At 41.7% G+C, this 15577-nt stretch overlaps 1 protein-coding gene across 3 annotated transcripts in view; it reads right to left on the minus strand.

The window, feature by feature from the left end:
• Positions 1-498: 498 nt before the first annotated feature.
• Positions 499-15577, minus strand: part of CLIC5 (chloride intracellular channel 5) — a 161415-nt gene continuing 146336 nt past the window's right edge. For all 3 annotated transcript variants that reach the window (XM_075863831.1, XM_075863833.1, XM_075863832.1), the window contains exons 5-6: positions 4266-4447; positions 499-1265 (exon numbers count right to left, since the gene is read on the minus strand). In XM_075863831.1, coding sequence (XP_075719946.1) covers positions 1098-1265; positions 4266-4447 — 350 coding nt within the window. In that variant the 3' untranslated portion in view covers positions 499-1097. The remainder of the gene's footprint in view (positions 1266-4265; positions 4448-15577) is intronic.

Below are 15577 nucleotides of genomic sequence, written 5' to 3' on the forward strand. Positions count from 1 at the left end.
AAGTAGGGAACAGATGAAAGGGAGTATGATGGGAGGATCAGACTACACAGGGCTCGTTTGTAGTCTGTTACCATTGAGACACATAGTTCTGCCTAGGAGCTGTATACACAAAAGTGTAGGAGATTTTTGTTAAGATTATTTGTTAAATGTTTCATTTTAGATGCACTTGAACAATTTAAATAAAAATAGTTGAAATGATTACAATGGTTTCACCTTTCCTTTAAGGCCCTATACACATATCAAAAATGTGTGCACTGTGCCTGTTCAGCAGCACACGGAGCCCCCACGGTCCAGTATGACACTCCATGTGCCACCATAAGGTGCCACTAAGCAACGTATTCTCCCCGAGGCGCAATATCTTTCTGACGACCGAGGCAGAAGAGTAGCCAGTTTGAGAGTTGAAATGAAGCCTCCAGTATGAGGGATATTCGGCTAGATACGTCCCCTTTCCATGAAAAAAATGAGAACCACCATATTTTCTAAATTTATTTATTAGCTGGTCATATACTGCAAATTAACCAAGAAGGCACAAAACTTTTAAAAAAAAGATATTAAATGCCTACAGACAGATTCTACAAGCCTTGTTTATGGCAGAACTTCTCACAAGGAAAAAATTCCAAAAGCAGGTAATAAAACAAGTTGTAGACCACTCTGATGGAATCGCAGAATATTCTCGAATTAACACTCCAGCAATAGATGTAAAGTATAGCACTCAATCATATATATATATATATATATATATATATATTATACAATTAACTATGATATAATACATTTTATAAATCTCTTTTAAAGGAGTGAGCTTACATTACAAAAATACTTTATATAGGATAGCGAGTATTGCCTTCAATTTAGGATGGAAATTATGGGTGGTGGGTCTCTGTATCATTGTCCTACATTTTAATATGATCGAAGCAATTGCTTGTCGATTTTCCTTGGAAATGATCGTTGTATGACGGCCATGGTGATAGATAGGTATAGTGTCAGTGAATCTGGAAGCCGAGATAATGATGTGATGGTGAAACCGGAGGAGGTCCATCCTAAGGCAACAGTTTTTGTGAAAGAGAATACTATATTTGGTGGCATTTGCTTGGTTGTTAGGACTTGGAGAGCCTCTTTGCTACATCGGCATAGGCCAGCTCTGTCTCTTTGTCCGCGGCGCATGTATTGGTAAATTCTTCTCTGGCGTAGGCGTTCTTCAGGTACTTCCACACCCCCGTCATCTCTGCTGGGATTTCATAGTTGCGATACTTTTTGGCCACAATCTGCAAAGACAAGAGAACCATGTATTTTTTTTAACCTACAATAGGCATAAGATATGACTTTAATACACAAATATGAATATCTCAACATCTCCTACTGGTCTTCAAAGCTTTCCACAAAGTTGCACCCATTCTATGTAACTCATTGACTTGGACCATTAGGGTATGTTCACACGCTCAAGTAAAAACTGCTGAAAATTAAGGAGCTGTTTTCTGAGAAACTAGCCTCTGATTGTTAGCTGTTTTTGAAGCCAAAAATCGTTTTTTGAGGCATTTTTTGGAGCCGTTTATGGAGCTGTTTTTCTATTGACACAATGAAAAACAGCTCCAAAAACGGCTCAAGAAGTGACATGCTCCTTCTATTTACGCACCGTTTTTTTTAAATATTTTATTTTTTCCTCCTTGCCTTCCAAAAGCCATAGCTTTTATCTATTTCTATTAACATAGCCGCTTGTTTTTTGCAGGACAAGTTGTAGTTTTTAATGACCCCATTTAATATACCGCATAAAGTACTGGAAACGGAAAGAAAAAAAAAATATTTGTGGGGCGGAATTCCTCCATTGTTTTTGGGTTTGGCAATTTAATTTAACTCTGTGGGTCAATATAATTCCGACGACCAAATTAATATTGTTTTTTATGTTTTACTACTTTTTCAAAGAAAAGACAATCAGAACAAAAAAAATTTGTGTGGTCATATTCTAAGAGCCATAACTTTTTAATATTTCCATCGATGGAGCAATGTGAGGGCTTGTTTTTTGTGGGGCGAACTGTTGTTTTTATTGGTAGATTAGTGGCATTTTTGAGTCCCTATGACTTTTGATCACTTATTTCATTTTTATTCAGAAGATAAGGTGGCCAAAAAACAACAATTCAGACGCTTTTATTTTTTGCTTCTTACGGAATTTACTCTGCAGGTTAAAAAACATTATATTGTAATAGTTTAGTCTTTTATGGACGTGGTAATACCAGTTAAGTTTTTTTTTTTCGTTTGGGAAAAGGGGGGCTTTTTGAACTTTTATTATTTTAGATTTTTTTATTATACAAAAAACATTAATTTTAATGTTTTTGTACATTGTTTTTTTAGTACTCCTCGGGGATTTCATCCCCGCTACAATACACTGCAATACCTACGTTTTGAAGTGTGGTGTAATTTTTACCGGCTCCTATTAAGCCCTGCATCTGGATGAATTGGAGCAGAGAGAGAGCAGACCTCAGGCCATAACAACCGTCGGCATCCCAAGATCTCCTCGTAGGGAGGGGGGTGATGGAATAATGGAGGGGCCACCCCCTCAATCAAACGGCTTAGAAGCTGCAGTCACTATTGACTGCCCCATCTAAGTGGTTAAACGGCCAAGTTCAGAGTTATCTCCGATCCTGGCCATTACAGTGAAGTGTCGGCTGTAACATACCCGCTGAGTATGACGCCTGCTCCATACTCCCCATTCCCAACCATGATGTACAGTTACATCAAATATCAGAAAGGGGTTAAATGGGCGCTCCGCTTTAGACAAGCTGAACTTGTTAGAGAGGTCCCTTGAAAATTAGCAGATCACAGGGTCCCAGGGATCAGCTGTAAACTGCGGGGACAAGACCTCCAGAGTGAGGAACACTCTTTGTAACTGCTCTCGATTATGGCTAAAAAATTAGAATTCTGAATAGCGGACCTCCTATATTAACTCGGAATTCCCTAATAAGACATGGGTTCTCTAAACTAAACATCCCCTTTGAGCAGTGGAGGTCTATCAGGAGATGTTTTAGCATGAAATACTACCAAACGAAAGCTGCCGCAGGACTTTATTAGCCCCTTTTTTCAGAGAGCCTCCTAACCTTCACTGTCATCTCCACCTGTTTTTTGTATCAAATACCATTGAAGAGATACATACCTTATACCTCAACTACAATGGGTTAATTTTTTGGGGAAAAATGGATCTGCTTGGCTGAGACAATTTCAAGATTTAAAGGGGTGTTATGATCTGGACCTCTTTCTAGTAACTAAATCTGATAGATATTTCCACCTTGGCTTTCAGCTCTTGAGGGCCCAGAGTTCTCATATTGACGCCGTTGCCGGTAATTGATTTGATTTTTACTGTATATATTGAATTTTTGGGGGACTATCTGGTTTGAACAACTTCTTTTTAATATTGCGTGTCCCCCCCCCCCCAGTGACAAGCCGATGTTTTGGGGACAACCACACTCATTTTATCCACAATGCAGAGGCCAATGAAATCATTGGAGGTCAACTGACTTCAATTGATACTGATGGTGGTCCAAAGTGTGGCATAGTTTAGATATGCGACATATGGCTTTTTTCTATTTTTATACACATTGTGGAATGCTCCAGAGGTTCACATTTCCTAAATGTATCCAGGTCAATTGTAAAAAAAAAAAAAAAAAAAAAAGGGGGATGAACATTGAAGTGGCCTGGGTGGTCTTAACCAGAATAAACACTTAAACATGTCACAAATTATATTTATTATTTGGCTAAGAAAATAGAAATGTTGGAATAAATGAAGTGTTTAATAATCTGCGCCATACCGCTGGTGAAAGCAAACATAGTTAACGCTGTAAGGTGAAGAGCCTGGAACCTGAGAATACTTTCAACCCTCATTAATTTATCTTACATCCCTCCGTTCTCCACTTTTTAACACTTCCTTAACCAGAGGCTTTAGTATACCCTTCAACTAGACAACTTCAGCTCTGCTACATCTCTATCTACCCTCAACATTAGCCACTGCTCCCTAGTACCTGGCAATGAAGAGTATGGTCAACAGTACCCTTCTCACATTTTGTCAAGCACCTCCATAGCCTGGTTCCCATGTTTCTCTGTGGTTACGAATGTCCCTTTTGAGACCCCAAATGCTACAATACTGTCTTGGGTTGCAGTGTCCATTGGGAATGGGTGTTTTATAAACTGTGTTGACTCTTCCTTGGATCTCCTCGTAGTTATATTATGACCAGCTGCCATTAATGCCTCTTGTATTGCTCACTTCAGAGATGTCCTACCTTGACCACATGAAGCTTGGGTAGAAGATTGCAGTCAGCAAGCGTCAATTCATCTCCATCCAGGAATTTTCTTCTAGAAACTTTTTCATCCTCTCGGCTATTTGCGTCAATCTCCTCGGTGAGAGGTGTGTTGAGATAGTCATCCAGTTTCTTCAGTGCTTTCGTCAATCCTTTCTGTAGAGCTATAAGAACGCATGCAAAGAAGATCAAAATGTCACTATAACCCTGTAAACCCATATATCAACACTACATGTAAGGAAATATATGTGATCTATAGGGTAGGCTTAGGGTAAAACTATGGGGAAAGCTTACAAACTGGTACAAAGTGTTATCTCAGTTATAAGAGGTCACCACCACATAAAGGGGTTGTCTCATGTAGAGAGCCCCTGTCCATATGCACTATTAGGGCATATGAATATCAATGAAGGGGATTCTCCACTCGTGTACCCGCTCTAAGCCAGAATGGAGAGCCACTTTGACTTTATACAGCTACTATTGAACTCAATAGAAGTGGTAAAATCTCTATGCACTGAGCGCCCCAAGTGGTGGGTGCAAAAAAAACATTGTGGTTCTATGACCAGAAGCAGGAGAGGTTAGGTTTCTGAGCCCCATCCTTACCATGGGCTGTCGCAATCATGTGATCTGCCTCCATGTTGAGTACACCACTGACCTTGTCTATATGTCCAATGTCATGGAGCGGGGTCCTTTGCTCAGGACCCCCTTTTAGCCAGAGTAGAGAGTTGCCATAAAGAGTGGCTTACTCTGTGGAGGACTCAGCAAGACCGTATATTACACGAGCTTCATGCAATACTACATTTCGCCTGCAGTGGCCACTGTGACCTAAGCATGTGACTATCATCTGATCTCCCATACTACATTGCTAGAAAACTAGTAGAATTATAAATTTGCTTTGGAAGTGAATAGAGAAGAGATGCAATATTAATACAGAACAAATCTAATAAAGCAAATTATTAGCATAATACGGAATGTTGATTGTATGTATATTAAAACCATAATTTCTGTGAAATTTTAGTTTTATTGTAGACTCACAGCGACCTGTGCCACTCGACCCCTGCTGGAATAAGTACCCTTAGATAGCTGGCAACCAAGGCTTGTGGCCACCACAAATCTTCATCTTAGTTGTATAGTAGTCGAGTTGTATAGACATTGTATAGCGCTGTTATTAGGTTACTTTATGTATTGAGCTATTTGGTCTCTGTTGGTATTATGCGAGCACTGTATGGTGGTATTTAAGCATTGTGTGGCGCTGCGACTTCGACGCTGTGGTAGTGGTACTGTATAGAAAATTGTATGGAAATATAACATAGCCATCATGTGGCATTGTTATCAGATAAGGATACTGTATGGCGCTTATAATTAAGCATCATTTGGCATGATTATTTGTACCATGAGTTGAGGTTGGGGGCAACAACACATTCAACATTCGGCCGGCCTCAAGCATTTCCTACTATTCACTTACCCACCCAGCACATTGGCATCTAAATACTATAAAGGACATTTCCAAGCCTGGAATCCTGACAAGAGTTCATTTAAGGGAGTCCTTTCCACGCACAGTGCTACTGGGGATTGTGGGTGATATTGAATATTGTTTATCCGCAGGAAAATGATCCCCAGGAAGCTAAGTTTATACCCAGAATTAAAAAAATTTGCATACATTATGTGTAAAGTGTGGTTTGCTCTGTGTCTGTATTTGACAATGAAAATGCCATAGCCCTACACTAACCAGATCTCCGCTATTGTACGGGTTCTGGCACCTCGAAGCTCAACATAATCATGAACCACATTAGAGTTACACCTATAGGGTTTCATACCGCTGCAAACCTATAAAAAATTAACAGAAAATCTGCCGACTGAAGTACAGTTATCCGAAGCAAGGTAAGAAGGAGATCCAAAAACATTATTTGGGCAGGCAGAGGCGTAACTTGATGCTCCTGAGTCGTAAAATCTGTAAAAGGGCCTCCACCTAACATGTTCCATTTACAGTACTGGTATCTTCTTTGGGGCAGAGGAGTCTTTAGGCCCCTTGAGACACCAGGGCCAGGGTGCAACTGCGACAATGTCCAGCTGAATAGGGTCAGGTGCCTGTCGAGAAATAGATGCAGCCAGCAACGGCAATGCTCCTAAGACGTTTCAGAGGAGTCGCTGAAGAGTTGATAACAAACACTAAACTACAGTACATAGAGAATGGGGACGATAGCGTCCATTTTCTAGCATAGGAACATGATAATTTGCTGGTAGTTGATGTTCAGGACTGTCACCAGCCCTACTGGTCTTGGCTACCAATGGGTAGAAGATCCAGAGATGGATTATGAATCCAATGAGATATTAGAAAGAAATGATGGATAAGATAGGCTGGACATAAGGGAGAGTTGTAATGGAAGCCCTGAAAAACTAGGTTTGGAAGAATGTTATGGGGATCAACTACAGTCTGGGATTAATAGGTAGAAGGGAGAGTCGCAACGTTGCTATGGAACCTCGATTATACCTTAAGGAATGGGCTGGGACTCTATAGACAAGTCAGTGCCAAAAGGTTTTGTAGGCATCTGCATATGGTTTTGGGACCTTACAAGTAGAGGCTGGTAGATACTATAACCTAGTCTGTCAATACCTATTTCATGAACAATTTTGCATGTTTGTTCAACCCTTGTCAAGTTTTTGGAACTAAAAAATCCATAGCTAATGTAAAAATATTACCAACATCTCTTCCGCAGTTTGTTTGAAGGTCCTCTGTGAAGACTGCCGGATAATGACTACAGTCATGGGTGATATTCACATATGATCATTGCATGGTCATACTATATGTATGTAGAGGTCCAGGATGTCGTAATATGTTCATGGTACCAGCTGGGAAAAACTTCTGAATGAACAGTTGTCCACAACCCGTGAGACGTCTCTGTTGCGTCTACGACTATGACGGCAGTATCAGCCTCATACCGGTCACCCCCTGGCGGCGTATTATCTGGAGACTGTCCACAATGGAATGGGCAAATATAACTTGAAAACTCAATTTATTTTAACCTTATCCGTGAACCGTTCCTGATAGACCCGGGTTCAATTGACGCGTCGTCGTCGCACACCAGACGTTTATCTTGTAATATTAATACGTTCGGATGAACAAGAGGGAGGCTTGTATACAATTGTTTAATTTACAGCCTTCCAAAACATGATGATTAAAGAGACGGTTATTGATGGCAATAATTTCACGGCGCGAACAATGTATGTACTGTGATTTCACACGTGTGCTCGCAGGGGTTACCTGTAATTATCTATAATTATGTGTAGCGAGTTGCACACATATTTTTCGTCTCTTGGCACAGGCCTGCAATCATCTGTATGGTAATGGATAGATACACTTACCAATAAGAGCAGACAGGCCGTAAAGCAAACAAAATAGTGCGAGCCACCTCCCAGGCGCACACCACTAAAACAGCGTCTATTTCACCTCGGGAAGGGAATACATTTCCTCCTCCTAAAGGGCTACAGGATCTCTGGTTATTTGTATGAACATACTGAGAGGAGAATGAAAATATTAAGGAACACTTGCAAAATATTTTGAGTAGATTTTTTGTATTATTTTTGATAAAGAAAATAAAAATTCACCACTTCAATACAGTATGATGTCGAATTGAACGCAATGGAAAATGTCAATATTTTAATAAGAAAAAATGTTGGCCTTTCGTATTTACATTTAATTTTACAATAACATCACTTTTTGATCTTTTAGTCTACGTTGCTACTGTACACAGTATTAACTTTTTTGGGGGCAAGTTGACCTTTTTATGTATTATTTTGAGGTACATGTCAAGGTCCAGTCATCACCAGATCTCCTGTGGCCTCCGAGTTGTTCTCTTGGCACCTGTGTGAGTTCTCTGAACACCCGAACATGCTGACAACTCTGCCTGAACTGTGTAGCCTTCGAATATTGGCCACACGGTCCTTCCTCCTCCTGATTTGTCCCCTATGTAAATGCAGAGACTTCTAACCCTAATTCGTCTGATTACAAGCACATTGTTGGATTCTGGAAGGATAAGTGACCACTGGAAACTAGAGATCTATATTGTATTGAACCTCTACACACCAGGGATATCAATCTTAACCCACTTTACGCCATATGTATTGAACCACTGGATATCCGGGATAAATGTATTACATCACGGCAGATTAGAGTTATATCGATTAAACCACTAGACACCAGGGGTATCAACTTTAACTCATTACACACCAGGGATATATGTACAGAACCATTATTCAGCAGATATATATGACCAGAACCATTAAGACAGCAGATAATATATGTACATAACCAGTAGACACTAGGGATATATGTACATAACCAGTAGACAGCAGGGATATATGCACATAACCACTAGACACCAGGGATATATGTACATAACCACTAGACACCAGGGATATATGCACATAACCACTAGACACCAGGGATATATGTACATAACCACTAGACACCGGGGATATATGCACATAACCACTAGACACCAGGGATATATGTACATAACCAGTAGACACCAGGGATATATGCACATAACCAGTAGACACCAGGGATATATGTACATAACCAGTAGACACCAGGGATATATGCACATAACCACCAGACACCATGGATATATGTACATAACCACTAGACACCAGGGATATATGCACATAACCACTAGACACCAGGGATATAGGTACATAACCACTAGACACCAGGGATATAGGCACATAACCACTAGACACCAGGGATATATGTACATAACCAGTAGACACCAGGGATATATGTACATAACCAGAAGACACCAGGGATATATGCACATAACCACCAGACACCATGGATATATGTACATAACCACTAGACACCAGGGATATATGCACATAACCACTAGACACCAGGGATATATGTACATAACCACTAGACACCGGGGATATATGCACATAACCACTAGACACCAAGGATATATGTACATAACCAGTAGACACCAGGGATATATGCACATAACCAGTAGACACCAGGGATATATGTACATAACCAGTAGACACCAGGGATATATGCACATAACCACCAGACACCATGGATATATGTACATAACCACTAGACACCAGGGATATATGCACATAACCACTAGACACCAGGGATATATGTACATAACCACTAGACACCGGGGATATATGCACATAACCACTAGACACCAGGGATATATGTACATAACCACTAGACACCAGGGATATATGCACATAACCAGTAGACACCAGGGATATATGCACATAACCACCAGACACCATGGATATATGCACATAACCACTAGACACCGGGGATATATGTGCATAACCACTAGACACCGGGGATATATGCACATAACCACTAGACACCAGGGATATATGCACATAACCACTAGACACCAGGGATATAGGCACATAACCACCAGACACCAGGGATATATGTACATATCCACTAGACACCAGGGATATATGTACATAACCACTAGACACCAGGGATATATGTACATAACCACTAGACACCAGGGATATAGGCACATAACCACCAGACACCAGGGATATATGTACATAACCACTAGACACCAGGGATATCAACTTTAAACTCATTAGACACCATGAATATATGTACTGAACCATCACTCAGCAGGGATATATGCATTAAACCACTAGATCCCATGCATATACTGTATGTATTAGGCCATTAGATATCAGTGATATATGTATTAAGGCCAGTACAAGGAATATACTGTATAGACTAAATGAGGGATTTATGTTTTAAATGACTGGATTTCAGGAACATATACAATAAACCACTAAATATTAGGGATATATGTTGTAAACATTTAGACTCCGGGAATGTGTACTGAATAACCGGACACGATGGACACACCAATAAACTATTCCAATGAATCTGTGACTGACATAAATATGTTAATATTCCTGTATTGTACTTATACTTGTAAATCCGGGTGTAGCTGAGGACCACGGCACCCACTCTGACCCCTACACCCTCTATTACTATGCAACTGATGAAGAATGCCCACAAAACCAAAAAGATAGCAGCTGTACTCTAAGGCACGGGTCGGATACGCTGCGTAAAAAATTTGCAGCGCATCCGACCTGGAACCCGCAGCACATTCTGTCGTGGTTTTTCAGATGGAATTTCTGCTGCGGAAAGCAGCACTGGAAAACAAGAAGTTCATACTTACCCGCTCCCTCACATCTGCACGTAGTCCGGCCTCCTAAGATGACGTTGCAGGCCATGTGACGCTGAAGCCTGTGATTGACGTCATCACAGGAAGCCGGCCTGCAGCAAGGAGGAGAGAGTTCTGGGTAAGTATGACTTTTTTTCCTGAGTTGCGATTTTTGCGGCGGAATCGCTGTGATTCTGCCGCAAAAGTCGCAACAGATGGCTTTCTGTTGCGGGTTTTGCATCCCATAGAATTAAATGGGGAAAACCCGCAACAGAAAGTCAACAAAAACGCACCATAAATTGACCTGATGCGTATTTCAATTCAGGTTAATTTATGACCGTTTACGCTGTGGTTTTTCCCCACAGCGTGGGCATGAGATTTTCTACATCTCATCCACTTTGCTCTTACTGTAAATACTGCAGAATTTTCGCACACAAGAATTCCGTTGCGGAAATTCTGCAGCGTTTACGCTACGTGGGAACCCGGCCTAAGGCAGGGGCTACACCTACATTTTTTTTTGTGGTGCTATAGATTGATTTTAACTATTGGGCTACAACTGCAGTCCACATGAATACATTGAGTTGCAGGCGATCCTGTGGACTGCAGCTGTCACTCAGAGCGAAAATCAATCTGTAGCGCCACAAAAAATCTAGGTGTAGCCCTGGCTGTAAGAATATGATGTGTAAGTAGCATGTACAATCTCTTTTTATGCCAAGCTCTCACATTTGCTATTCATTCTTTGTTACACCCCCCCCCCCAAAAAAAATAACCCCTGACATACCCCGTACAAGAGAAACAGAACAGAAACTACATTTGTATATAAACTTGTGCAAGTAATTATATTCCTATTGATATATGTATATACAGAGAATTATAGGTGGCATGTACAATAAATCTATGGAACATGGCAGACGTGTATGACATGCGGAGTGATTAATCCCATATGTCCTCTCTTCCTGGGTTATAGGATTGATGAGATGCAGGGTTTAGGCTGCAGCTTACACGGGATTGTGTCTGTTCACACCGTTCCGTCTCTCTGTGCAGGTGTCACACACGGTAATGTTACAGGTTCACATCTGGACAGCAGACATTATTCTGAGAATCGTCTCGGAGTGTATCTATATATTTACAGGAAGGGGAGGGGGCCCGGAGGTCGTTGGCAGCGGCTCAGCAGCCTGTGGCTATTTTGCACCATGGTGCTGTGTTGCTGACATTATTCTGAGATTTTTGCAGTCGCCAGGAATCCGCAGCCGGATGAATCTGCAGTCTGAGCACAGTAAGGGCATGACCACACATGGCGGAATTCCTCCGCAACTGTCCGCATCAATGCCGCACCTAATCCGGGTTGCGGATTACGGCTGCGGATCTGCACAAAATGTGCAGAAAATTGATGCGGACTAGCTGCTGCGGACTGCGGGAAAAGTGCTTCCCTTCTCCCTATCAGTGCAGGATAGAGAGAAGGGACAGCACTTTCCCTAGTGAAAGTAAAAGAAATTCATACTTACCGCCCGTTGTCTTTATGACGCGTCCCTCCTTCGGCATCCAGCCCGACCTCCCTGGATGACGCGCCAGTCCATGTGACCGCTGCAGCCTGTGCTTGGCCTGTGATTGGCTGCAGCCGTCACTTACTCTGAAACGTCATCCTGGGAGGCCGGACTGGAGACAGAAACAGGGAGTTCTCGGTAAGTATGAACTTATATGTTTTTTTACAGATACATGTATATTGGGATCGGTAGTCACTGTCCCGGGTGCAGAAACAGTTACTGCCGATCGCTTAACTCTTTCAGCACCCTGGACAGTGACTATTTACTGACGTCTCCTAGCAACGCTCCCGTCATTACGGGAGCCCCATTGACTTCCTCAGTCTGGCTGTAGACCTAGAAATACATAGGTCCAGCCAGAATGAAGAAATGTCAAGTAAAAAAAGCAAGACGCATCCGCAGCACACATGACATGTGCATGACAGCTGCGGACTTCATTGCGGAACTTTGAATCTCCATTGAAGTCAATGGAGAAATTCCGCCATGAGTCCGCCACTGCTCCGCAACAGACAGAGCATGCTGCGGACACCAAATTCCGCTCCGCAGCCTATGCTCCGCAGCGGAATTGTACGCATCGTGTAAACGAACACTGCGAAATTAAAGTGAAAGTCAATGTAGAAACGGCTCCGCTGCGGATTAACGCTGCGGAGTGTCCGCAGCGGAATTTAAGTGCAATTCCGCCATGTGTGAACCCGCCCTAAGACTTTCTAAATGTTAACCCAAAAAAGACTGGGAACCTGAGCTTGGTGCAAGAACTGACCTCACGTATACAAAACTATTGCTATTAATGGCGAGAGGTCTTCTGGTTTAATCCAAAATAAAGGTTAGCCATTGTATAATGGAATGTTCTGTAACTTTCTAATATACGTACTTTGGGTTTCAATTGATCATCATTTTCAAGATCTCTGCTTGCTGTAATGGAATAGGAACGTTCTTGCTTACATCCAGAGGCTGAAAGCCGGTACATACCTGATACCTTTCACAGTTTAGGGTTTTGTTAAACGTGAATGCAGTCTCGACAATCATCTGTGAGCTAAACAGCCTGCACTGATACATTGTAACAAACTATCAGGGCAGGAGTTGTGTACTACTGATGCATCTAGGATGACCTGAATGGGATTCAATTGTAGCAAAACCTCAGCTGTGAGCAGAACATGGTCAGGACAAGTTTCAGTTTCTGGATGTGAAGAACAATGTTTTCATTAACTGACAGCAAACAGAGATCTTAAAAAAGGGTGAGAAATTGAAACTCCAAATATACTAGCAAGTTGCAGAACCTAACATTATACAATGGTTAAAGGGAAGATCTACCTACACACTCATTTTTTTATGTGTTCCTTGCATCTAAAATGAAAAATAAAGCAACTTTGCAAATAGTAATTCATTATCTCCTACTGTTTTGTGTCTACAGCTCCTATGCAGATCTAGTTGTCTCCATGGTAACAGACTACAAACAAGCACTGTGTAGTCTGATGCTGCAGTCATGTGTTAGAGGAGGTATATGGAAGAGAGGGTTAGTTTGTAACCATGGAGACACATTGGTCTAAGTAGGAGCTGTAGGCAAAAAAAGTAGGATATTTTTCGTTTTAAGACGTCTGGAAAGTTGCTTAGTTTTTCATTTTATAGACATTGGGAAATTTTTGAAAATTGCTTGCAAAGTCAGCCTACCCTTTAAGCTTTATTTACATACAACACTAAAAAAAATCTAAAAAAAAAATCTAGTTCTACAAACATCCTACGATAATAATGTTGCAAGAAAATAAAAAACGACTACAATCTGATACTATAAAAAGTGCAATCAATGTCCTGCAGATGACTTAGATCAGGGGAGTTGGTCCTATATAGTCAGCCGCACAGTGAGGGTCCAGGTAGAGAAGGGTTTTCCGCTCCTCCGTGAGGTCCCCTGAGGTCAGTGGTATTTCTATGTACTATTTTCCACATGTTCTTATGGCCAGATTAGGGTACCAGACCCAGCGTCAGGAACGTGAACTTCTTGCTAGGGAATAGGATTAACTGTCTGAGCTATATAAACATTGACAAAACGCCTATCAGAATGTAACGTTGCAGCCAGAAAAATGTGAGCTTGCTTGATGCTTTCTTTCCAGAGCCAGAAGAGACATATTCAATCCAAGGCAGAAATCAAGTCAAAGCCATTGACCCTCAGCCAAGCGAGTGCCAGTGTTCATCCATTCACATCTGGGGCGATAACATGTGACAGCTGCTCAGATTATAACATAGCCTATAGAGCGGTGATGACCAAACCCTCCCCGGGCGGGACACAGAACACTGTAACCCTGTATGTTCTGGCCCTGGTCAAGTATTATATCCAAAGTAATATACAGTATACAATGTGCCGACCGGCTGAGCTGATGGGGTATGTGGAGAAAGTGGAGAACTAAACAGTTATTCGGTTCTGACAACCTCTCTTCAGGTGACCTTCTATCTGACAACCGCTCTTCCAAAGCCCTTGTATCTGACAACCTCTCTTCAGGTGACCTTCTATCTGACAACTGCTCTTCCAAAGCCCTTGTATCTGACAACCTCTCTTCCAAAGCCCTTGTATCTGACAACCTCTCTTCAGGTGACCTTCTATCTGACAACCTCTCTTCAGAAGTCCTTGTATCTGACAACCTCTCTTCCAAAGCCCTTGGATCTGACAACCTCTCTTCAGAAGTATTTGTATCTGACAACCCCTCTTTAGAAGCCCTTGTATCTGACAACCTCTCTTCAAAAGCCCTTGTATCTGACAACCTCTCTTCAAAAGCCCTTGTATCTGACAACCTCCCTTTAGAAGTCCTTATATCTAACAACATCACTTCAGAATCTCTTGTGTCTGACAACCTCTCTTCAAAAGCCCTTGTATCTGACAACCTCTCTTCCAAAGCCCTTGTATCTGACAACCTCTCTTCAGAAGTCCTTGTCTCTGACAACCTCTCTTCAAAAGCCCTTGTATCTGACAACCTCTCTTCCAAAGCCCTTGTATCTGACAACCTCTCTTCCAAAGCCCTTGTATCTGACAACCTCTCTTCCAAAGCCCTTGTATCTGACAACCTCTCTTCAAAAGCCCTTGTATCTGACAACCTCTCTTCCAAAGCCCTTGTATCTGACAACCTCTCTTCCAAAGCCCTTGTATCTGACAACCTCTCTTCAGAAGTCCTTGTATCTGACAACCTCTCTTCCAAAGCCCTTGGATCTGACAACCTCTCTTCAGAAGCTCTTCTATTTAACAACCTGTCTTAATAAGTTCTTGCATCTGACAACCTCTCTTCAGAAGTATTTGTATCTGACAACCCCTCTTTAGAAGCCCTTTCATCGACAACCTCTCTTCCAAAGCCCTTGTATCTGACAACCTCTCTTCCAAAGCCCTTGTATCTGACAACCTCTCTTCAAAAGCCCTTGTATCTGACAACCTCTCTTCCAAAGCCCTTGAATCTGACAACCTCTTTTCCAAAGCCCTTGAATCTGACAACCTCTCTTCCAAAGCCCTTGTATCTGACAACCTCTCTTCAGAAGTCCTTGTATCTGACAACCTCTCTTTAGAAGTCCTTGTATCTGACAACCTCTC

Source organism: Rhinoderma darwinii, chromosome 4, assembly GCF_050947455.1.
Source record: "Rhinoderma darwinii isolate aRhiDar2 chromosome 4, aRhiDar2.hap1, whole genome shotgun sequence".
Taxonomy (NCBI): Eukaryota; Metazoa; Chordata; class Amphibia; order Anura; family Rhinodermatidae; genus Rhinoderma; species Rhinoderma darwinii.